Genomic DNA, 26,198 nt, shown 5'->3' with positions numbered 1-26,198 from the left:
TCGTTCATTTTGAATTCACTGTTTGCAGCTTTCATATGTCTTTTGATAATTTTATTATTCTCTCAATAATTTTATCTCTAATAGACGGGAGACATGCGAAGTAAAGGAAGCCGTCTTGTATATTTACGTGCTCCTCTCAACTCGACTTACGCTTCGTGATCGTTCTACATGTAGCGTCGCTTCGGAAGACTTTTAGCGACTTCCCTATCGGCTTCCAGAGACTTCCATATAAACACTAATAATACGCAGAATGAGGGAGTTTGAAGTTCAGTTGAAAGTGCAGCATGAAGTGTTCTAATACTAACATGGAGATAGACATTTGAGTGTTATTTCGAAGTTTCTGTTGAAGTGTTTGTGTTGTATTGTCAGTGTAGCAATGAAATAAAGTTAAGTTTGATTATACACTGTAGTCAATTACAGTCGGAGAAAACGTAACAATATTGATATTTGAACTATATCAGTAAGAGAAAAAAAGCCAATTATAGAAAAACTACAACGAAGTATTTTATCCACCTTCTCAATAGAAACAAAAAAAGTCCTATATATTTTTCAATATTTTCAGTTTTTAGATCCGATTTGTTGAGCTATGTTAAAAATTTTCTTAATACAATAAAAATTCCAAGTCTATTCACTAAAACTCATAATTTCTCATATTAAGAATCATTATGGTTATACAAAAAATATTCGAATAATTTTTATAGAACTCCTCGAAGTAGATAAGATATTTTTCTAGAATGTTTTCAAATCATCTGTGGTTTTGGAGTCATGACCAAAATTCTACTTTCTCTATAACTATCGATATTCTTTGAACTATTGAAGCTACAGAAAAAAAATTAATGAACTATTTTGTACAGCTTCCTGAGAGGAATAAAAAAAGCCGAGTAACCTGTTTTGTCACTCAAAATATTTGAAAAAAGTCAATTTTCGCGGCATTTACCAATTATGCCAATGAAAAATTTTGAAACACTGAGTTCGACACTATCTACATCAACTATAATTCTTGGATTGATTGGTTTATGGCACCATCGAAACAAATCAAAAAACGGATGTCACAACTTAAAATACATCAAACACTAAAATAACTATGAGCTGGTTCGATGAGCTCATTAACAAATTCAAGAACTCACTTCTTTACAAAAACTTCGCTGATATCACACTCTTCCATATTGTAAAGTTATGGGATACTGGGCTAATATTTCCTTCCACCAGTGTGAAGCATGTGAATAACTGAAAACCACCAATCGTTTAAATTGAGGCCACAGTTTATTATTCTGTGAGTTTATTATTCTGTGCCGAGGCTGCCCGTTGGCTATAGACGAGTTCTCAAATTCACCGATTGATTGGTATATTATTGGTCAATTTAAAACCCTACCGCGTGTCTATTGGTTAAAGCAATCCTTCAGAAATTTTGTTGAATTTAAGAACTCACTTTTTTTTCATTTATAAACTACAACAAAATCAGCTGTTCCATACCAACAAAAATACAATATGGTTGTTTAATTGGTGTTTGCCTTTGTTTGGCAAGGTCAGTCTTTGTGCAAAAAATAATATTTAATTTTGAAAGAGATTTTTACAAGATTCTATATCAAGTTCTTCTGCCCGTTGTTGATAACAGTAATACTTGATTGTATCAGTTTCTCGGAGTCATGTCTAGCCAAAACAGCCCAAGTTTGCCTGCGCCAGGCCTTGAAGAAATGTCTGGGTCTGTGTCACCAGAGATAAAAGAGCCTAAACAATATTTTGTGAACTTCAATCAGGATAACACGTAAGTTACTCAAATGATGATTGTTTTGAAATTGACGCGTAATATTTAACATTTATTTGCCTATGGTCTTATCCACCAAGTTCTAAGTATACCTTGAAGAAAAAGCATTCCACACAATATTAGATTATACTGTCTTAACTGAACATAGGAACCAACAAAATGACTTTCAAAAAAATCTGAGTTTTCCCAAATATTTGGATAAATCAATATGGCTGATTTTATTTTTTATGTCGGCGCCTATTTCACCGAAAATAAAATTAAGAGAATAAATATTCATTGAAAGAAATTTAAATGTTAATGCAGGAAAGTCAATAAAACAATTTGCTTTCAACAAAATCCTGGGAAACTGGTATCAACAGAGTTGTACCCATTTTTAAAATATTGTTTTGTATTTTGAAAAACAATGATTAGAGTTCAGGATATAGTATCTGTTTTTGGTGCATCGTTTATTCGCAGTCTTGGCTATTCGGACTCAAATGTTTCTGTTGATGAAATTTTGGTAATTTTGCATTATAGTAGCTTGTGCGAAATTTCATAATTTTTTTCATTATAAATCATGGATAGTGTTGTCCTCTGGTAACAAATTTGAAATGAAAATGTATTCAATTGAATCTAAACTCTGTCCATCCAACAAACAAATTAACCCAAACAATGATAGATGCGTGATCGAAGCATGATCACCAAGCACATTGGCATCTGTTGGATAAAATAAACAAGCCTCCTTACGCTGGCCAATCAGATTTAACTTCAATCGACTGGCGGAATTCATTCAGGTATATCGCTTACAGCGTCGGAGTGGTGAGTTACGTTGTAACGCTTGTGGTGTGTACATATATGGTATTTTAAAGTTTTAAATTTTTGAAATGTTAAGTACTGATACGGCTGAAAAAACTGCTAATTTGTGTCCCTACACTACACCTAAAAAATGTTCAACACCCATCCACATATTATAAAAAATTAGATAAAATTTAGGTTAGTGGGACTATGTACAAGCAGCCTTGTATGGAAGATCATGTGCACTATGCACGATAATGTTTTGGAGTACTCTTTTGCTTGGATTGACAGGGTATGCTACTCGTGATTCAACCTTCCCGAGTGTAAAAATGTTGAAAATTCTGTTCTTTCTAGAGATAATTTTAATAATATATCATGAAATTTGAATTGAAAGGGGTATATTTTTTTTCCGAGAGATTGATTTTTGGTGTGTGTGTGTGTGTAGTTTAAATTTTTTGGCTTTGGGAGAACCAATTAGCCAGACTGGTTGATTTTTGGGAAAACAAGGTTTTGACTTTCTACTTCTCCAGAGTATATATATATATATATATATATATATATATATATATATATATATATATAGGTACATATATTGGATGATGCAATTAATTTTTCCTTTATTTTCTCCAGCGTATATATATATATATATATATATATATATATATATATATATATATATATATATATATATATATATATATATATATATATATATATATATATATATATATATATATATATATATATATATATACAGTGTGACCCATTTAAAATGGAACCACCCCTGTAGAATGTGCATTTTTCAATCAATCTCAATTTTTTTTTTATTGAAATATTAAGCATGAAAAACTGTATCTTGACACTAACTTTCACAATTTTAGTTTCATTTCCAAGGCACTCTATGGTTTTTTTGTTTGTCAAAAACGGCAAAAGTTTATTAGGCAATTTTTGTTTTCAAATTTGACTACACCACTGGATTCGTAGTCGTTATAAATCAAAACTGTCAAATTTTCATTAAAAAATATTTGTTAACAACGAAGTTACAACAACTTCAATTTTGGAAACAAAGTATTTGTTTGTAATTTTTATTCAGATTATAGAAATATTTAAGATCTGACAATACTGTCATCACCAAGTAGAACACCAGTGAATTTGTACAGTGAAAATCCGAAGTCAACAGCTCAATGCGTTCTACAATTATAACTCCTGAAAATATGGTAATGTGAGAGATTTGTGGTGCAAGCGTTTTGTAATAAAAATCTGACTACGCCACTGGATTTGTGGATAATATTCCCTTAAAATCATTCATTTGAGTGTAGGTTACGAGAAGTGAAAATAAAAATAAAAATTGAATAATTGAATAACAGAAAATTAAAAGTTCATTTTCAAGTTACGCAGTTGTAGACCAAGTTCAGAATCTCATGTCATGGGATCTCCCAATTGCGCTTTTACCAAATCTTGATAGAATCTTGAAGTATTAATGGTCATACTTGTAAGCTTTTTGGAAGTTTCCCAATAATAAATAATAGTACTTTTGTAACAGCGCACCTGGAAAATCACATTTTATGAGATTCTGAACTTACTCTACCTTCTTCTATAGCTGATGAAAACAAAATGTATACAAACAAGTTTCAAAGTATTTATTCAACCATTAATTGCCATTAAGAAAAAACTGATACTAAAATAAACATTGATTTGAAACTAAACATTCAAATTTTTGTGGCTTCTACCAAACCTCCATTAAGTTCAATACATTTATCGTATCTCTTCCGAATATTGTTTACACTATTTCTCATTTGTTGAACTGTAATTTCGGCACAAGCTTGTCGTATCCTTTGCATGAGTTCAGCTCGATTCGTTGGTCTTGTTCTGTATACTTTTTGTGTCAGAATACCCCACAGAAAAAAGTCTAATATTGTTAGATCAGGCGATCTAGGTGGCCATTCAATTAAGTCACTACCTGGTCCTATCCAATGATTTGGAAACTGGTTATTTAGCCACTCTTTAACAATCCTCGAATTGTGCACGGAACAGCCGTCGAGCTAAAAATATAAATTTACTTGTTCCGCAAGAGGCATTTCATCTATTTCGTCCGATAATTGGTTATTTAGAAATTCCAAAAAATTTTGCCCGTTTATGTTTCCATCAAAAAAATATGGACCTATTATTCTATTTTGTACTATACCACACCAAACGTTAACTTTTTCGGAATATTGACTTTTACAATTTATGATCCAGTGCGGATTTTCCGTAGACCAATACCGAGCATTTTGCGATGAAACTACCCCATTGGTGCTGAAAGAAGCTTCATCACTAAACATTATGCAGTTTAAAAAATTTCTTGTATTCAGGTACTCGCCTTGTGCCCACAAACAAAATTCCATACGTTTCACTTCATCACCTGCCTTTAAAGAGTGAAGAAATTTAGGTTTAAATGCTCTCATTTTGTTTTGTTTAAGACATCGTCGAATAGTCTCTCTCGGTAAGTTTAAATCCAAACTGGCGACTCGTAAACTTCTGTTTGGGCGGTTTCTAAAATAATCTAAAACAGCACCTTCGTTTAAATTTCTTCTTCGGTGATTATTTTTTAAAATATGTTTGCTGACTGCACCGGTTTCTTTAAATGTTTTGTTAATTTTACTGACGGTGTTTCTGTCAATGGGAAGTCGATTTGGATGTCTGTGATTAAATATCCTAGCTGCTTCTCTTTCACTATGATAATTGTCCCCAGAAATTCTCACAATTTCAATTCTTTCTTCTAATGATAATTGCAAAGCCATTATTAAATGCACGTAACTAACAACTATTATTTTATTTATGATTAACTGTCAAAATCACAGCCTACTGTTGATTTATTATAAAACCTTTGCATAATGAGTTCAGCTTCCTCAAACTATTGATATCTCCTCTAAAAGATTGTTTTAGCTGAGTTATGAAGAATTTACAGGGAACAATTTTTGTCCTGCTCTCTGTTTTATTATTGAATAAATGATTTCCATGCTTTAAATCAATTTGATTTTAGCGGCTATGCGGAAGAATGTACTAAGTACTGCATAACTTGAAAATGAATTTTTAATTTTCTGTTATTCTAGAATACACTTCTCGTAACCTACACTCAAATGAATGATTTTAAGGGAATATTATCCACAAATCCAGTGGCGTAGTCAGATTTTTATTACAAAACGCTTGCACCACAAATCTCTCACATTACCATATTTTCAGGAGTTATAACTGTAGAACGCATTGAGCTGTTGACTTCGGATTTTCACTGTACAAATTCACTGGTGTTCTACTTGGTGATGACAGTGTTGTCAGATCTCAAATATGTCTATAATCTGAATAAAAATTACAAACAAATACTTTGTTTCCAAAATTGAAGTTGTTGTAACTTCGTTGTTAACAAATATTTTTTAATGAAAATTTGACAGTTTTGATTTATAACGACTACGAATCCAGTGGTGTAGTCAAATTTGAAAACAAAAATTGCCTAATAAACTTTTGCCGTTTTTGACAAACAAAAAAAACCATAGAGTGCCTTGGAAATGAAACTAAAATTGTGAAAGTTAGTGTCAAGATACAGTTTTTCATGCTTAATATTTCAATAAAAAAAAATTGAGATTGATTGAAAAATGCACATTCTACAGGGGTGGTTCCATTTTAAATGGGTCACACTGTATATATATATATATATATATATATATATATATATATATATATATATATAGTATTTTACTATTAATGTAAGTTACAAAAAGGATTTGAAGCTCTATGACTTCTATTTGATTATCTGCGAGATAAAAGAGTGCCTATCTCAGAGATAGAACAGTGCCTAGAAGATGACAGCATGACCAGCTGTCGAAAGCGCTCGCAGATAATCAAATAGAAGTCATAGAGCTTCAAATCCTTTTTGTAACTTACATTAATAGTAATATATATATATATATATATATATATATATATATATATATAAAATAAAAAAAATTAACATATACGTACTTGCGATTCACAAATCAATATTTCGTAACTTATGTCTCAGAATATCCTGAGAAATATGAAAAGACCAAATCCAGTGTTGTTTCTATTCGTGACTATTCTTGATAAAGGACAATGAATTCCATAGTTACAACTATGGTAATCTATTACAAAAGTTATATTTTGTTTATATTTTATATTCTAGTACTGAAAGGAACATGAAGATTCATTTGGGAAAGCATAGTTGAACAATTCATTTTAGAATTAAGCAATTTATGAATCAATATAATATCTGTATAGTGACTTGGCGTAATGGTAGTGCGCCTGACTAACAATCAAAAGGTGGTGAGTTCGATCCCCGATATTTATTATTTTTCTTGAGAGAATTTATCTAGTTGAAGTTGGGATAATTCTGACGAACTGCGGAAAGCAGTTCATATGTGGCTCGAGGAGTTAATAACATTGCCTATTCAGAACACAAGACTAATGACCAAAGTAGTCGATGCTGTTGATACCAAAAAAAATATATGTATGTGCTCTGTGTACCTATACTAAGTTTCGGTTTACCAGTAAAAGAACAAATTTTTGAGGAGTGATCACTGAGAGGCATTCTTTAGTCTTAATATTAATGATTTAGGGAAGGAGTGTTTCGTATAAATGAGCCATATTTTAAAAGAGCCATATCACCTTACAAATCACTTTCGTCTGAATCATCATATGCAGAGACTCGAACTGTCGGCAGATAATCTGTGTCGCCTCTGTTTGGAAAATAATGAAACGGGAGAGCTATTACTCTGTGCCTGCCCCGCTGCGGACCAAATCAAGTTTTCAGAGTTTGGTGGAACCATGTGAACTAATCGCAGAAGCTGGGTTTATTTGGTCGAGTTTGAATAGGTGTGAGCCACAATAAACCCTTGCGGGTTGCAGTGGAGGGTCGAATAGACCCACTCACTTTTGACCTAACCTAACCTCAGTTCGTTTTATCGTTTGTGAGCCAATCTTGCTAATGCTGATACATATTTTTACGTGACGCTAGATGTCTTGTCACTCACAAATATTTGACAGTTCATCGAAAGCAAATGAAGCAGTTATAATGTATTTAAGATTTTATGATCAGAAAGAAAGTATCTTTACTCATTCTATTTGTTTTTTTGTTGTCACTTGTAATGAGATAGTAGTGAAATAGTAGATAGTAAATAATCATAACATGGTTTCATATTCATACATCACCTTCTTTATATATAGCTAGTTGTTGTCCGCGGCTTCGCCCGCGTAGAATTTGGTAGTTGTACTAATTAGTACTATGTTGCTGTATCGCTGTTGTTCCAATGTTTTGGCAGAATCACAATCAACGAACTTAGGCGTGCGCAGCGTTATAGAACGGTGCTTTCAAAAATTGTTCTACAGCACCATCTAGTGGCAAGTTACAGAAACATTGATAGCCTAAAAACCTTCTCTATGAAAAATTACTTACACGTGTCAAGTTTCATCACGATCGGTTGAGCGATGTAGAAGTTTATCCCTTACCAACCAACCAACAAACATACATTTTTATATATTAGATTATTTCACATTGAATGATTTCATTTCTTACTGGTTTTATAGGAAAAATCAAATTATAAAAATGATGAAAGAGCCATACGGTGCTCTTTCATGTTCTGCTCTCACATAACTGACTATCTTCAAGTTTTTGATATTTTATTTTCAATGAAATTTTAAATTCAAATAGTTTTATCTACTTGCAGAAAGCAAATGCGAGTATGTCACCTGAAAACAATTGGCGGCAAAAATAGATCTGGAATAAGATTATTGTGAAGCAAAATGCATGAAAATGCCATGGTGCATTCACTGGGGCCTCTCCCTATGCAAAATAGTTTGTGAAAAACACCTGATCTAGGGCACTCTTGATTCTTCACAAAACAAAGAGATCCAACGTACTTTGGCATTTCATTTGCAAAGGCGCTAAGCGCACACCAATGTTTACATTTGAAAATTATTCTTGTACCATCTATCGTCATGTGTACAAAGTTGGATCAAACTCATTTCTCATATCTAGAATTTTTGACGAAACAAAAGCTCGCGAAGTTCTTCTGAAAAAAGAGTCAGTGAAAAATGGAAGTTTCGGTGAAAACAATGTCAAACACTGTTATGAATTTTTCTGGGGATTCTCATCTTCTACAACCTTCACATTCTTCTTCATAAAATTACCTTGTATTTACAATAAATATATTACATATGCCATTTATTAGTGACGAAACAGTATGCAGCACTATTATCAACCATCCCAAAGCAATCATATTTCATGTTATAATAATATGTAATTTTATGTAGAACAATGGTTCACCAGGATCTTTTGAATTGATAAATAATAATAGTCACATTTCCACCACATTTCAGTCATAAACATACATACAACACAATGGTTCTAGTCATCTCCTGATGATGCTCACTTAGTTAACGAAACTCTTGTTAAAAGAGTATTTTGTTCTAGTGTGGGAAGAGTGTTTTCAAAAGATTTATAACTACATATTTTAACATCTCCAAAAAACTGGCTTTTTCATGCCACTGTCCCTACTCTCTTTCTGAGAGGGTTCAAGTCGGAATAAATAATCTATTAGGTTGTTTTGTCCGTTTTTATGAGTCTACTTTAAATTGTGATATCTCTGTAAATACTTATTCAATTTAATCGAAATAAGCACCATTTGAATCAGTGTACTTTTGCCTACGTAACACAAGTCGATTAATTCGCATCAGCATCCAAATTGCGTGATCGGGATTCGATGAAGTCGACGAACGACGGTAAAGCGGTGAAATTTCTTTTGCCTTCGTGACAACTTACTTATGTGAAAGTGGGTTTTTACACCTGGTCATGATGAAGACAAAATACAGGAATCGACTGAACTATGATTATGAATTAAGATTGAAGTTGAGTAAAATTGCTCGCAGAATCGACTCCATTTGTGACAAAAAACGAGCCCACTCATTACATTAACGTACCCGCCGGCGGGCACCAAGACGTGCGAACCAAAACATCCACTATGACAGCGGACGTTAGCCGGATTGATTATATTATTTAAGTACATATTTATGTTTTTTTTTTTCAATATTTTAATAGAATAAACAAGCAAGACTATTGTAAGTATTTGTTTTTAAATGTTCGTTCTATTACCTAACGCTAAACATGTGTGTGTATTGTTTTTTGTATTATTTTTTAATAAAATGCCTATGGTCAATAGCCAGTATTTTTTAAAGGGGTTCGCCGTGGTCTTGAATATCTTATAGGGGTACGTGGGACAATAAGTTTGAGAAACCCTGTCGTAAAGGATCGTTTTGATTTTTATGTTATTCCAGTCGGTCCGCAAAGTTTGCAAGCTACTATTTCTTCTTCAGTCATTCGTAACACTAACTTCACTCCTTTTTTAAACAATACTCATTATAGTTTTTTGCATGTCGATATCATTTTTGCTTGTTCACCTTCAATAACACCAATGAGTATTGCCATAGCCATTCCATCTTGTTTCTTTTGAGAATTCTTGTGGCTTCAGATACAATATACCTACTTAGATTAGATTGTGAAGAATTGCCAAATTTCTGATCGACTCTGCCGTTATTTCTACATCTACTCAACTTTTTTATACCTCAGGTACATACTCAATTATAGTCACCTAGAGCATACATTACACATTGTGTCTTAAATTGAGGTACTTACTATATATTCAAAGTATACAGAGGGTAAAAGTCAAATGCAATAAATTAATCATTTCGGTTATTATATATATTTTTAAAAATCCCGAAACACGTCAAATGTAAATTATAATTTGACATTCTTCAACGTAAAAATGCCACCCCTATCTTCAACCCCCTTCGAATGACAGGTACAACCCCCAATTTTTGAAATGGAAAGTATAGGTTTGTGATATATCTATGAAAGGTCTCTTCATTCTCTATTCAAAAATGTTATCGCTTTCATGTTTATTGCAACAATTAAGATAAAATAAATTAAAATCGTGTGGTTGCCGAATCTAGATAAAATACACTCAAAAACTAAAATGTAATGCAAAACGTAATGAAATGTAAAATACGAAAAAGAACTATAGATGTTAACGAAGTAGATGCTCAAAATTTTCATCGCGAACATCTTTGCAACATCCTAATCTCAAATAAAATTGTCTTCTAACATTGTTTAACATATCAGACGTGACCGACCTAATCGCAAGCGTTATTCGTTCTTTGAAGTCATTCAAATCTGAAGGTTTAATTTTGTATACATTGTTCTCTACATATCCCCGTAAAAAGAAATTTAATGATGAGAGATCAGGTGATCGCGCTGGCCATTCAATCGATCCTCGCCTCTCTAGCCACCGATTGGAAGTGTTGTATCGAGGTATTGCCGGACATTAACTTGGTAATGTGGTGGTGCTCCATCCTGCTGAAACCATATCGTATTCACTAGAACTTGAGGGTTTCCTGGATCAGGATATAAATTTGCTAAACTTAGAATGACATAATTTTGAAGTAGTGCCGAATAATTATCGCCATTCAAGTTGCCCTCAATGAAAAAGGGACCAATGTCCCTGCCCAAAAATTAACCTTTTAAGGGTATTGCATGTGTTCTTCTCTCATCCAGTTGGGATTTTCCGTTGACCAGTCGCGACAATTTTGCCGATCAACTTGACCATTAAGAGACAGAGTACACTCATCAGAAAACATAATGCCTTCTAATTGGATGATATTGTTATCCAACATGTCTATCATTTGCTTACAAAAATAAGTTCCTCTATCAAAATCGTCTTCCATGAGCTCCTGAGTAGGTATCATTTTCTTTTAATATGTTTACTATCGATGTATGGTTAACATTGAATGTAGTGGATGCCTGTCCAGTTGATGTATGTGGATTTTCCTCAAACTCAAGCATCACATCTAATTTGAGTTCTTCACTCATTGCATTGGCAGCTGCTTTTTTTATCTGCCCCACATGACGAAGCTCGCGAAACTGCTTTTCTATTTTGCTTATTGTTCCTTGAGATATGGGCGGTAAATTAGTAAATTTCTCATGAAATAGTCGAAGTACTTCCTATTGTGCTCGGGCTTTATCTCCGTAACCAAAAATTTGTAAATCTCTTATTTTATACATTTTCGTTAATCTAACCATTTGTCAGACTTGAAGTTAACGAACTTCAAACTAATCTTGTAACATACAAAACAAGTTGACAAGGCGTTTTAAACTAACTATGCCTCGGAAATTATCCAGTTTTTTGAAGAATACAATCTGAAAAGAACATTGCTATGGTTTTTGCTTACTTTCTTATTATCAATAATAATAATAATAATAATAATAATAATATTTATTCGTTCATAACGATCATAACATGATGACATAGAACAAGTCAATAATAAAAATAAAAAATAAATATGATAGATAAAATAAAATAAAATAAAATCTAAATATATAGATAGAAAACCCCGTTGATTGAAACAGTCGATTATATGATTGAAATCGTAGGTACATCAAAATTAAATATAATTATGAACTGAGCCACATTTGGTAATTGTGTTGGCATTCTAATCAACCCATGAAGGCATTAACCAATTATACATTACATAGGATCTTTCAAATACTCATCAACAGAGTAATAGGCAATACCTCAACATGAAATGAGTTTTGAGTATATTGCAATAAGTTTTGAGTGTATTTTATCGTATTTCGGTAACCACGTGATTTTAATTTATTTTTTCCTAATCGTTTCAATAAACTTTAAAGCGATAACATTTTTAAATATAGAATGAAGATACCTTTCAAACGATATATCACAAGCCTATACTTCCCATTTGAAAAATTGGGGGTTGTTACCTGTCATTCGACGGGGGTTGAAGGTAGGGGTAGCATTTTTCCGTTGAAGTATGTCAAATTATAATTTAAATTTGACGTGTTTCGGGATTTTGTTGAAATATGTACCGTAACCGAAATACTGAATTTATTCCATTTGGCTTTCACACACTGTATAACTGAAAATGGACTAACAAACCTAAACCGGTCGTAACAAATAAAAATCGTAGAAGAAATCAGACAAAAGCTATTTTCTTTATCCTATATTGAGTGCTTGCTAATAGGTTTGTTTTCAAATTGTTACAAATAGGTTATTTTTCAAGTTGATATTTTTAGTATTGGGAGTCACAGTGAAGTGGGTTTATAACAATTGCTTCTAGTTTTAATGAATCTACTATCAACCATATTTAGCAATGTATAATAAAATTTATTTTGAGTTTTCAATTTTTCTTTTTTTTTTTGTCAAGAAATTAATGTATCATGTATCAGAATCAGATGAAACAATATAATACAAAATTGTTATCAGGGAGTCAAGCCAAAAAATCACTGACTCAGTGTGTGTACTTGTAATGGATGTATCTACAAAATTGAAAATTTATTTGCTTATATATATGACCTACGTAATGTAGCATATCGTCAACCAAATTTCCTTCAGAAGTTTCATAATTATTTTATTTGTTTCAGTGTTGGGTGAATAGCTAATATAATATCAAATTTTGCTTTTCGGTATGCTGTTAGCCTGAGCGTGACCTTGACTTAGCGGTTTTGAAATAGCGATATGATGATATGAGAAGGGTCCCACACAAATATTCCAGATTGTGTCATTGCATGGATAGCTGTAGACAACAATGTGGTCTTGACCACGTTCAGGAAGGCAATGAAATGTTCATTGGGGCGAAATCCGCCTTGATAACTTTGATGTTGGAAAATCACAAATGACCTTGAACAAGACCTTTTACCAGGTCATAAACGTGTTTGGCGAGTTGTAGGCCTACACTCAGTAAATCACAACTGTGATATCAGTGTTGAATGTGGAAGCACATAATCTTCACTCTGGCTTTGAATAATTCCCATTCTGAGTTTGTACAAGAAGTTTGATAACTAGATAATTGGATCTTTAGGCCTCTAACAATAGTTTAGTTCAGTAAATAACCAAAGTAGGAGTAAAAACCACGTTAGTTGTGACAATAACTTATGCTTATGTCTGATTCGATGAAAATATAAGATTTGTTTTTTTTTACTGGAATCTTCCGACAGCAAGAATGTGTTTGACACAAGAAAACATTTTTTTCGTTCAACTGTAGGTACTATGATTCCCATGAAATTCTATATCTATCGGTGGCATATCAGCAAGCCACTATTCTTTCAGTTTTTGCAAGCTACACAATCTAGTATATGCAATTAAGTTTTTCTGATAGTCATTGGTATGAAAGACTCATTTCATGGTGTCTTATCAAGAAAGATATTGCTGCATACATGTGTTAAATTGCTTGAATTAGTCATTACTATAGATAATTATCAGGGGAATTCTGATGGCCGGTGTTCTTCAAACATATTTTTTTGTAGCTCTTTCCAAGACAGTGGTCTTCGCGTGTTTGTTAAGCTTCAATTGCTTACCTGCCGTAACAGCTAGTCAACTACTCCTGTGAAATTCAGTAAAAGGAGTTAGTTCACACTACTTTGATAACCAGTATTCTATAAGGTTTTCAAATTTGATAGTTACTTCCTCTCGAGTTGATTTGAACAATTCAATCTTTTCTAAGATACTTAAAAGGTGTGATATCATTACAACATATAACAACCATATATTAATTTCAAAGTATGTTATGGTTATTATACTAAAAATATAGTTTCAAAACTCGCATTTACCACTGACCTCTGCGGAAAACTTTTAGATGTCATTATGTGAGTTGATGGAAAACGAATGAATGCAAATACAAATAGATTCGTCTTTTTGCAGCGATAAAACACTTTTTCATAACAAAGATTAAACTGACAGCCATATAATTAACATATATGATCCATTATTTTAGAATTATAAGTGACTGCCTAGTTATTCTTAATCATTCTCCCAATTTTAGTCACTGTTGATGTTCTGATCAAATTAAACCAACGGAATCAAATATTCAAATATGATTGTGACTATATATTTGAACTTTGCGAAACAACTAATTTATCAGTCTGTGACTCATACTGTTGCATGCTGCTAATTTGTGCTGATATGGGTGGGTGGACAAATTATGAATGATAATATCCGTATGTGCTGGTTTACAATAAATTGAAAAATCATGTCTGTTGTTAACTTTCGTTGTTGTTAAGTCCAAAAAGTCGTCCTTTTCCATCTCCATGGTGAATGTGATAGAAGGGTGGAGAGAATTGATAAAATTCAAGAACTTAAGTCAACTGTGTACGTTCCTGTGAAACATTCCAGGATATCATCCACATATATATAACAATACACGAAACTTCTTACCAGTGGGTTGCTGTGTAATTTTTTCTCCAAATCGTCCATTGTGTCATGAATGAAACAGAAAAATTCAGATCGTTAGTCGTGAACCCACAACCACCTAAACTCATCGCAATTATTCAAAACCACACCAATTTCAAATCAAAATTCAGTTTGAAGAATTCATACGATTTGATCAATACTTATTTATTTAGATAAATAAAGTGCATATATCAGTAAAAATTGGACAAAATTCATTAAAAACAAAAAAATATCAAATTCAATAAAAACTAAAAAGAGACATTCCGTAAGATTCCAGACGCTGAACTCTACGTAAAGGCAGCAACCTTATTTAGATAGGATCATATCGATTTTCCTGTAGAACAGCAAATAAAAAACTCGCGTTCCCTGGGGTTTCAATACGTCTTTGTTTTGCACGGTCTTGACCGAAGAATCGTGGTACCCAATCCAGCAGTTGTAGCCGACGTGGAAGTCCATCAGCCATCGTGGTAAACGACGGCGAAAAGCTTGTATTGCTTCTCTGTTGGAGACTGTGTTTTCGGCGATACCAAAGTCGAATCAATCTTCAAGTCAAATTCAAAATCAAAAGCCTTGATAATCATCGTGCAACGGTCGTGGCTGTATTCGAAAACCTTCAGATGCAACGACGAAGTTACTCCCTCTAAACTGTTCTTGGAGACGAGTACCTTAAGCGCTTCTCAGACAGTCTTCACTTTCTCAATGTTGAGTGGCAGGGTGAGAAAAGGCTGGATATTCTCAATAATGTGGTCCTCGTTGCGACGAATGCTTGCCCCCCGAAGATGTCACTTATCGGTGTACTGGTGAAGTCGATCCTTCTGGTTGGATGTCCTTTATTTTTCGATTCCATTATGTTCCATACATTATTTGAATCGTTGCTCAAAGCAGAATTTTGATTTGAAATTGGTGTGGTTTTGAATAAATGCGATGAATTTAGATGGTTGTGGGTTCATGACTAACGATCTGAATTTTTCTGTTTCATCCATGACACAATGGACGATTTGGAGAAAAAATTACACAGTAACCCACTGGTAAGAAGTTTCGTGTATTGCTATAAATATGTGGATGATATCCTGGTATGTTTCACAGGAACGAACACAGTTGACCAAGTTCAAGATATTACACTTCAGAATATTGCCAAATTGATTTCATTCGATGTAAAAAATCTGTTTCCCAGTATTCCTCCAAATGAAACGATTACTCTTGTAGATAATCTATTGGACGAAAAGTCTATCAATCCGGTCGTGAAAAAAGAAATATTAGACTTGCTTATGGTTTGTTTGCCACAGAATTACTTCCAATTCAATGAAATTTTTTATTCATCCTGCAAAGGTCTCATAATGGGAAACCCACTTAGTCCCATTCTGGCAGAGGTTTTCATGGACGATTTGGAGAGAAAAATACACAGTAACCCACTGGTAGGAAGTTTCGTGTATTGGTATAGATATGTGGATGATATCTGTTTAAAAATGTGTTTAAAATCTGTTTTTCCGTTAACCAGCTGTCGCACCCCTACGAACGACAACCCTCAGAAGTCGAAACTTGTGCGAGCTAAGGATTAACGAGGTCTTACCTTTCAACGTGTGATTCCTAACATGGGTTGGACGATAGCAAGTGAAGATCGATCATTCAGACTAGGGCTTGAACCACCGACCAACACGGCAGTCAATTCGAGTGAGTGAACAAAGCACCCACGCCAAACCGCATGGCTACCGACTGACCTGGTATGTTTCACAGGAACGAACAGACAGTTGACTAAGTTCTTGAATTTCATCAGTTCTCTCCACCCTTCTATCACATTCACCATGGAGATGGAAACTGACGACTCTATAAATTTTTTGGACTTGACAATAACGAAAGTTAATAACAAACATTATTTTTCAATTTATCCTAAACCAGCACATACAGATATTATCATTTATAATTCGTCCACCTACCCGTATCAGCACAAAGTAGCAGCATTCAACAGTATGATCCACAGACTGACAAATGTTCCCTTGTCAGAGGCGAATTTCAATAAAGAACTGAACATAATAAAACAAAAAACCGTCAACAATGATTACATCAGTCTAATACATTCACTATTATCAAAAAAGTTCAACAGCCAAGCTTTGAAGGAAGTTAACCCAATTCGCAGAGATGAGGATAAAAGTTATAGAGCCTTAACCTGCTTAGGCCAATCCACTACAAATTTTTCATCTTTTCTGCACAACAAAGGCGTAAATATTGCTTTCAAAACCAACAACAACTTAGGCATGCACATCAAGAGATGTGATGAAAGTTCAGTTTCAGAAAAATCGGCAGGGTATAAATGATCATGTGGGTGTGGGTCATGTCCGATGTTTTATATAGGTCAAACTAAAAGAACGTTCAAAGTCCGCATAAAGGAACACAGAAATAGTTTTCAGAATGGAAAAGTATATTCCACATATGTCACTCATTCAATCACAGAGGGGCATAAGGTCAACCATGAATTCAAGCCCCTCCATTTCCAGAAGAAAGGTTTGAAACTTGACCTGTTGGAGAGCATGAAAATAAGCAAATAATTCAAAAACTCTCAATATCTTATGAACGATCAAACTGAACTGAATAATTCGCCATCATTGAATCTGTTTATGGTAAATAAAGTTAAGTGTATCTACAGTACTTTCGAAAAATTTTATTTATTCATATAGGTAATGAATTCATACCTGACGTTTTCAGATAAAGTCATTCATTAGAAAGTAGGCATACAAGTAGGTAATATGTTAGAGTATAAAATAGTTGTAGTTCAGAAGTAACTTTTAGTTTACACTTGAGTAAGCTATTGTATAGCGAAACACGTGTCGCGGTTTTTGAAAAACCCTTTATAGTAAAAATCATACAATAAACTGTATAACTTAGTTTTAAAATTGTTTTATCAAAATGGGTGTTCTGTTCGGGCAACGTACCGCGCGTTTCGCCAATTTCACGGTGCCATAATCGTCCTACCGAGAGGAATATTCGCAATGAGGTTGATAAATTTGAGTCCACTGGTTCAGTAAACGATCGACTAATACCTGTACGTCGACGAAACGCAAAATCTGTCGAAAAAATCGAAAAGTGCCGCTGGCTGTGAGAGTGTGCAGGAGAATCCAAGGCAGTCGATTTCGCGTCGCTCACAAAAACTCGACTTTTCGCGGATCACGGAAGCCTAAACTTGTGCGAGTTAAATTAGCGAGGTCTTGCCTTTCAACGTGCGATTCCTAGCACGGGTGGAACAGTGGGAGCTAAAAAAAAACAATCATCTGGCCTCGCGGCTTGAACCTCCGTTTCACAAAGCGGTCGATTGAGTGAGTGGAGCAAACCATCCACGCCGAACTAACCGGCTACTGCCCCACCAAATGATAAGACAATGTCCAAAATTCCCCCCTGAACAGGTCCTGCAAATAACTTGAGACAGCAAAGAAGATGGACGTCAATTAAACAACCCCAACTGTCCATCCTGTTACAAAGGATAAAAAAATAGACCTTTTCAGTTTTTCAGCTTTTGAGCTAAGTTTACAGATGAGATGGAGCTTGATGAAACGACCCCAGCTGTCCTCCCTGTAGCATTGATTCAAGAGCAGGAGCTTCTCAGTTCTCCAACTCTTGAACACACATAGGAGGCTAGGTGGTCGGGAAGCGGTTCAACGCTTCCTCAAAGGCAAAATATTTAACCAATCTTCCTGCACCAAGTTCTCACGTAGCAGCATCAGATGAGGAAATAATATCCCTTTGAACTGGTCCTGCAAATAACCGGGGTCTACAAAGAGATGAACGTAGACTAAAGAAAATAACCTCAACTGTACTCCCCATAACAAAGAATCAGGAGAAAGAGCTTTCAGCTTTTGAGCTAAATTTACAGAGGAGATAGAGGTTGATGAAACGACCCCAACATTATTTATTTGAATCGAAAGTTTATTTTCATTTATTGATATAAGAAATATTCAAAATGATTTCCATTCTTTCCAAGACAATAATAGAGTCTACTTTCAGTTTCTTGACGTACATTGTACATGAGTTACGATATAAAATTTCACTTACATGAAACACTATCATCTTCAATGGCGGACTTTGAAGATTCGAAATAAGACAGTTGTTTTATTTTATCATCAGCACCTTCCTTCCTTTGGAAGCTTATCCCAATTTTTGGTATATAGATGGAGCGGTGAAAGCCAAAAAGCGTTTATATGTATTTTTAGATGTTACCTGCAATCTTCCGATTATAAACATACTAGTTGTTGCCCGCGGCTTTGCCCGTGTAGAATTTGGTAGTTGTAGTACTAATTATTAGTACTATGTTGCTGTATCGCTGCTATTCCAATGTTTTGACAGAATCAGAATCAACAAACTTAGGCGTGCGCAGCGTTATAGAACAGTGCTTTCAAAAAATTGTTCTACAGCGCCATCTAGTGGCCAGTTACAGAAAAATTGATAGCCTAAAAACCTTCTCTATGAAAAATTATTTATACATGTCAAGTTTCATCATGATCGGTTGAGCGATCATGATGTAGAAGTTTATCACTTACCAACTAACCAACCAACAAACATCTATTTTTATATATAAACATATATACACACATCGCCAAAATTCTTGGACCCCCTCGTAAATTGTAAAAACAAAATATTTATCATAGCTTTTTGTACATTTCATTTTTATTTCTTCAACCTGTGCTAGGCATGCAAAAATGTTTACAAAAAAAATTTTCTCTAATTTTAGATACCAATGTTTTTTAAAAAGGGTTCATATCGATTTAGCGTGTTTAAGTGATGTCGAGTTCTTCTTTGCAATTATGCCTGGCAATAGAATTTCATTGTTCCATAGAGCAAGGATAGTGGCTTTGCATGATGGGAGTCTGCCGAATCATCAAATCGTGGATAGACTAAGGATTCCCCCCGCTTCAGTTATCTGAATAGTGCATTTGTACCAGGAAACTAACAGCGTTGACTGGAGACGTGTAACTGGGCGTCCTAGGGTAACTAATGCAAGAGAAGATCGATATCTAGGGAGATATGTACGTCGGAATCGAACCATAATAGTCTCAGCAGTCCGAACTCATTTAAGAAAAACGTTTGGTCGATTAGTTTCCAGTACCACAATACGGCGGAAACTTGCTACAGCCAATTTGAAATCCAGGAGGTCATTAAGAGTATACCCAGGCTGGTTCCCAGACACATAGCCGCTCGTCTACAGTGGGCACAGGAACACAGAGACTGGCTTTTAGTTTCAGTGGCGAAATGTCGTTTTTTCGGACGAAACCAGATTTGGTTTAGTTAGTGATAGTCGGCGACACAGAGTTTGGAGAGGGCCAGGGCGACAAGAAAGACTATCTTTTGCCAGAGAAATCGTTCCATACCAAGGAGGATCATAAATGTTTTGGGGAGACGTAATGCATGGTCGTCATACGCAGCTTATTCCTATTCCAGATACTATGACAGGAGATAGATATGTTTGAAACATTATTGAACCCATTATTTATCCTCTCCGAAATGAAATTGGAGACAATTTTATTATCATTGATGACAGTGCCAGGCGCCATCGCACGAGAAGGGTACAAAATGAACTAGGGATTGAGAATATTCAAAGATTATCGTGGCCAGCAAATTCACCAGACATGAAACCCATTGAGCACATGTGGGATTTCGTTAAACGAGCAATCTCAAACAGAATGAATCCTCCAAGCACCCTCCACTCACACTCGCGGCCTAAGAAGAATGGAACAATATCCCAATGGATACCATTAACGCCCTTATTGTTTCCATGCACAGGCGAGTTAACACCTTACTAGAGAACAAGGGAGGATACACCGAATATTAATGCATTTTTTATTTCGCTCTAAAATGGTTTTCTTCTACATTTCGGATTTTGGTAATCATTTTATTATGCACTATTTTTCGTTTGTATTTTTTTTCTTGTTCAGTTAAAATTAAATTCATTATTTAAATTACGTTGGTTTCATAATCAAAGTAAATGTACTTTGTAATACACTTCTTGACTTATGTGTGTATTTATTTCAGTGTTTCACTTTGTGTAGAAGAATAGTGTTTACCACTTTATCGAAAGCCTTTGAGTAGTCTACATATACCTACAATATTCACTTATATTAAATTTTCCACGGCCTCACATACAAAATGTGTAAAAGTATTATATTTGTTATCGTGAATCTTTTATTATTGAAACCATGTTACAAGACGCAACTGCAAGACGTGTTTCACTATACAATAGCTTATTCAGGCGTGTGAAGGAGCTATTATAAAGTGAAACACGAGTTCCGGTTTTTGAAACTGTTTAGTGACACAATAAAGTGTTAGTTGAATACATTTTCATTGGAAAATTCCGTCACGTACATGTTCATGTTCTTTCACAAAATTAGTGTCAGTTGGAAAGATTTTGTTGTATATACACATCTCAAAGGATTTCCTGTAGTTATACACAAGGGTTACTTTAGTAGTTAGTTATTTTGATTAATTCACCGGATTTGAAAATAGGGGATATGTAGTAAATTTGACGATATATTTGTCATATGTTTTTCTTTCTGAGAAAAATATCTGTATAATTTACACATTTTTCCAAAGAGTTTTCATTTTTTTTTTCTTTCTTTCTTTTTCAAAAAAATATTCTCTTCTAAAAATACTCAATTTTCATAAATACAATTTCTATGGTCGGAATAAAAGTAACTAGTTGTACGATTTTTTTTAATTATGAGATTTTTTCGGTATTCCATATGGTTTCATGTGTTTGAAAAAAATGTCTCGCAGGAACCTGCTCACTTTCAAAGCTTTGTATATCCTAGTACAGGATCCAGCTGCAAAATCACTAGGTTCATAGCGTAGTTAATCAAACTCAAATTTTTACATACATTTATGAATAGCAAAATACAGTTATGACAGGTTGCCAGTCAAAAAGTGGCCGCCAATATTTTTATTTGAAAAAATCAAGCTACTAAAATACTTCATGGAGTAAGAGCCAGGTCAGTCCTACGAAAGCTTTCATCACTTGGAAGGATGGAAAATAGTCATGAAATAATTCAAATTCATTCAAGCAAATACATGAATTGAAAGATGTTTCAACCCCAACTTCTATATTCTAAAACAAAAACACTCAGTATTCACAATTCCATCTTTTAATATTCCAAGTTCATAGACATCAAAATTAATACGATTACAGGATATGGAAACATAAAACAATCTCCAAATACGCAAAGTTGCACGGATGCGTATGTAGCATTTTACCTTACATACATCAATAGAAAGTATTGAGAAATTCATTCAGTATTCATTGATCACTCTTCAGAAACGGTTCCAGAGCATTTTAAGAATGCAGCACATCTCCTTTTCATCGTTGCTGCTGGGTAGCAATATAATGTTAGTTTTTTGGTGATTCTTTGTATCTTTCTCAACTATTTTATTAACTACCCTTAACGTAATTTTTTCGTTTCATAATAAATATTTCATTCAGTTTCAAATGAGTTCTTTCATTATTTGGATGAAAGAGGGTTGGTTGAAATAGCGACAAATCCTCGTGATGAGCAAAGCGAGTACCGACTTGCGACAGTACAATAAAACGTTTACATTTATTCTTCAAACTCCAATCTGAAATGTTAATAATATCGCTTTGCTGATATGTGCAGTCTCGGGCTGCTTGGACTGTCTGTCTGTCTGTTTTTCCGTTAATCAGCTGCCGCCCCCATACGAACTTGATTTGAATAGTTTAAAATCATCAGCAAAAAGAAGACAATCTACATATTTCAGAGCTGACGGTAAATCATTGATGAAAATTATGAACAAAAGTGGGCCTAGATTCGATCGTTGTGGTACACCTGACCTAGCTGGAAATTTATCTGAAATTTTTCAATTATGTTTGACAATGAAAAACCGATTTTGATGATAATTCTCCGTTAGTTCAATTTTTTTTTATTTCGTATTTACTCAATTATTATGAAATTTGTTTTCAGATTTCTTATACTTTATTTGGTTTCCCCAATATAGCCATTGTAAGTACATACATATATATATATATATATATATATATATATAGATGGAGCTGAAGAAGTTTTACTTCAGTCGTGTGGTTCAAAGCACACTCGCTTTTTTGAATTATAAATATTTGCGGACACATTTTGACTGGCACCCTATCGTAAATATATTCTCCTATTTACAAATGTATGTAAAAATCTGAGTTTGGTTAACTACGCTATGGACATAGTGATTCTGCAGCGGGATCCTAGACTATCCGTACCATACTCCTGATCACATCAACAACGTTTTCATCCCATATATTTTGTACAGTAAAAGATGATTTCAAGATTGAATGAAACCGCTTCACACATATTTAATGATACCGCATAATTTATTATAATTTCTACATTGAATAGATATGCTGGTAGCTCTCTTTTGTATGCTTCAAGTAAGAAGTAAGGTTAAGTTTTGATAGGATATGTTGATATTAGGAAGATTACAATCTCAGTCGTAGCTCGCCAAACACTTTCAAGGCCATTGAAACCACCAAACTAATTCAAGGATAGTAAAGTGGTTTTCCAAGAACCAAGTAAAATAGATGTTGTACTTGATCAACATTTATAATCGATGTTGATGAAGTTAACTTGCCTGCAAGGACAATGTCGACAGTGATCCATTCAAGATAACAACTTCAGATTTTTTAACCGGACCCTCTTGCTTTGTCGATAGTGGGTCAAGGTCATACAGAAGGTCGTTCTCCATTCACATAAATAACTCCATGTTAGGCTTCAAGTGAACTTGAAACTATCAAATATTGCCATTGAATCAATTCTAATGAAAGTATTCTATTCATTTTAATACTAATACAATGCATTTCTTTAATGTCCCTCCCTTTTATTTTTTAAAAGGGTCAACTCAAAAAATCGAAATTTGGGATAATGAAATTAATGCATGAATACTTAATTTGAAGTGAAATTGACAGATGAAACTTTCAAGATGGCGACTGGGCGCCATCTTGAATACTCAGACGGTTCACACCGTTCTGAAGAGACCATGCCCGGTACTGATGATGGGGCAATCGCCCTGAAACCGGTCTAACGGTTGGTCGGATCGACCAAAAGAAATTAATTTCTGCGTTTCATGGTAGGAAATAACTTGCGACGAATCTTCCAAGTCGAAGACGTTGCACAGGTGCCTGATGTATGATGCTTGTTCAGTGAAATTTTTCCATTTGAAAATGTCATTCACACAAAACAAATGAATAAATATACTTTATTGGTAACTTTCGACATACTCGTCTCTCATTTTCATCAAAGTTTATCAGGAGTTTTACTGATTATTGATTCAATTCAAATGAAAATTTTGATTAAGTATGTTGTAGATTTGGATATTTTCAGATTTTCATTTATTTTTTTATATTTTCAGATCATTATCTGTTGCAAGCAAATCAGGCTACAAACTGTACTCGTTGAATAATGCTGATATCCTAGAGGAAATATATTCCAATGGAAATGAGGACTGTTGGATTGTTGAAAGACTTTTCAGCAGTAGTCTTGTTACTATCGTATCTAATGCTTGCAAAAGGAAGCTGAAAGTATGTCATTTCAAAAGGGGTACTGAAATATGTCATTACTCGTATACACACAATATATGTGGTTTGAAACTCAACAGGTAAGAATTAGATGATAGAACAACAAACATGTAAGCTGTGACACAGTTCTAACGATTCTCTCTACCTTCTGTCTCATTTGATATAAATGATAACTGAAATGTACATGGTTCAGACGCACTCATGTGGATACAATTCAATAAAAAAGTCATTGGCAAAAAAACTCTCAAAGACGTAGTCAACTACAGAAGCCATTCTTATATTTAAGGTTTCAATAGGCGAATTTCGGACTGATTAACTTCCGCCAGTATGATGCAGTCTAAGGCGCAAATGAATGAATGATAGAACAGACTAGATGTGAGACTTTAATCATTTTCCAGGCATTCCCAAAAGATAGATTGTAAAATAAATAATCTAGAGGAGAATCTCTTGTAAGGAGTTCTTTGCCAAACTTAACATTTTGACAGTACCCTCGCTGTACTTCTTCGGTTTTGTCTGTTTTGTAAAAAAATATTCTAACCTGTTTCGTAGAAATAGTAGTCAGTATTCTAGTAATATGAATTCTAATATCAGCTATTGTAACTAACATGCTATCATCTGTCATAATTATACGTATTATGAGAAAGAACCTTATTTTCATGTAGTTCTCTACCAAAGAAATTAAAAAATATCAAAGCCTTTAAATTCAGAAGTTCGATAATTTTGTACACAAAAGGTAATAGTCCGGAATCCCTCGCCCTTTTTCGTTATTTATTACTAACAAGCTGATTTTCCGTGACTAGCTTCATTTTGACAAAACGCCCAGTATTTGCCAGTACAAAAAATTCATAAGTGGTAGTTAACAGGGGTAATAAGAACGTAATTTGTTGATTTGGCGATTGTCAAAAATTCATTACTAACTGTCTTTTTTTTATAATTCTGAAAATGATTATCTGAATTACGAAAAAAAATATTTGTCCTACAAAATGCTCGATTTGATCAAAGAGGTCCCCCCTTTACAACATGTACTATTTACAAAAACATGAAATATAATTACTAACCAGCTGAATTTTATTTGGTCAGTCAGTTGATATTTATATAATTTAACACTCACATTGTCCTACAAATTGCGTGGTATGTTTTTCTGGTCAGACACTCCAAAGTTGTCAATACCACAAGACCATTTTTTTTACTAGTAACCGTAGGACAAAGGTATCACGTGATAGATTAGTGTGTTTTTCGTCCAAATAAAACAATGTCCTACGAGAAAACAGGTATATATCCCTAGTCCTACAATAATAGTTATTTTCGTTTTCCTATGTGAAACATAACGTAAGTTGAAAATGTATTTTTCGAAATATCAACTTTATTATCTAGAATACATGAAAAAATTATTAACGCATAAAAAAAGAAAAAATTATTTTCATCTGACTCATCAGACAAATATTCATCATTGTCGCTGCTAGCATCACTCTCATCTTCATCAGTATCTTCTTCATTTTGTTCGTCTGTGATATCTAAATCTGTAATAACATGAATAAATTAATGAGTCGCCGAATAATAAAAAAATAAATTTCAATAACAATTATAGGTTACCTGGCAATTCATATCCTACAATTTTTTTTATTACTTCTTCATTTCCATTTTTTGATTTATAGCCTTTTTCAAATAGTATATACCGTTCTCTATCTATATCATTTTTTGTCTTTAAGAAAATGATGAATGAAGTATGTACACAAAAATTGCGGAATTAAAAAAAATTGGATAATTTTCAACAGACTGTTACAGTAAAAAAACAATAAATTGTAGTCTCAAGTGTCGGATGCAA

The 26,198-nt window shown here is 33.8% G+C and overlaps 1 protein-coding gene across 4 annotated transcripts in view; it reads left to right on the top strand.

The window, feature by feature from the left end:
- The first annotated feature begins 1,441 nt into the window (after nucleotides 1-1,441).
- Atg18a (Autophagy-related 18a) overlaps nucleotides 1,442-26,198 on the top strand; it is a 75,544-nt gene continuing 50,787 nt past the window's right edge. For 2 of the 4 annotated variants that reach the window (XM_023164950.2, XM_074180099.1), the window contains exons 1-2: nucleotides 1,443-1,765; nucleotides 24,208-24,453. In XM_023164950.2, coding sequence (XP_023020718.1) covers nucleotides 1,647-1,765; nucleotides 24,208-24,453 — 365 coding nt within the window. In that variant the 5' untranslated portion in view covers nucleotides 1,443-1,646. Of the gene's footprint in view, nucleotides 1,766-24,207; nucleotides 24,454-26,198 lie in introns of all 4 variants that reach the window. The other 2 variants (XM_023164949.2, XM_023164951.2) reach the window with 2 other exon arrangements.

The sequence above is a fragment of the Leptinotarsa decemlineata genome, unplaced genomic scaffold (genome assembly GCF_025532065.1).
Source record: "Leptinotarsa decemlineata unplaced genomic scaffold, Ldec_3_MD MMD2_tig00026282_RagTag_RagTag, whole genome shotgun sequence".
In the NCBI taxonomy this organism is placed as follows: Eukaryota; Metazoa; Arthropoda; class Insecta; order Coleoptera; family Chrysomelidae; genus Leptinotarsa; species Leptinotarsa decemlineata.
Note: the sequence above shows the minus strand (reverse complement) of the source record. Positions and strands in the feature narration are given on the sequence as shown.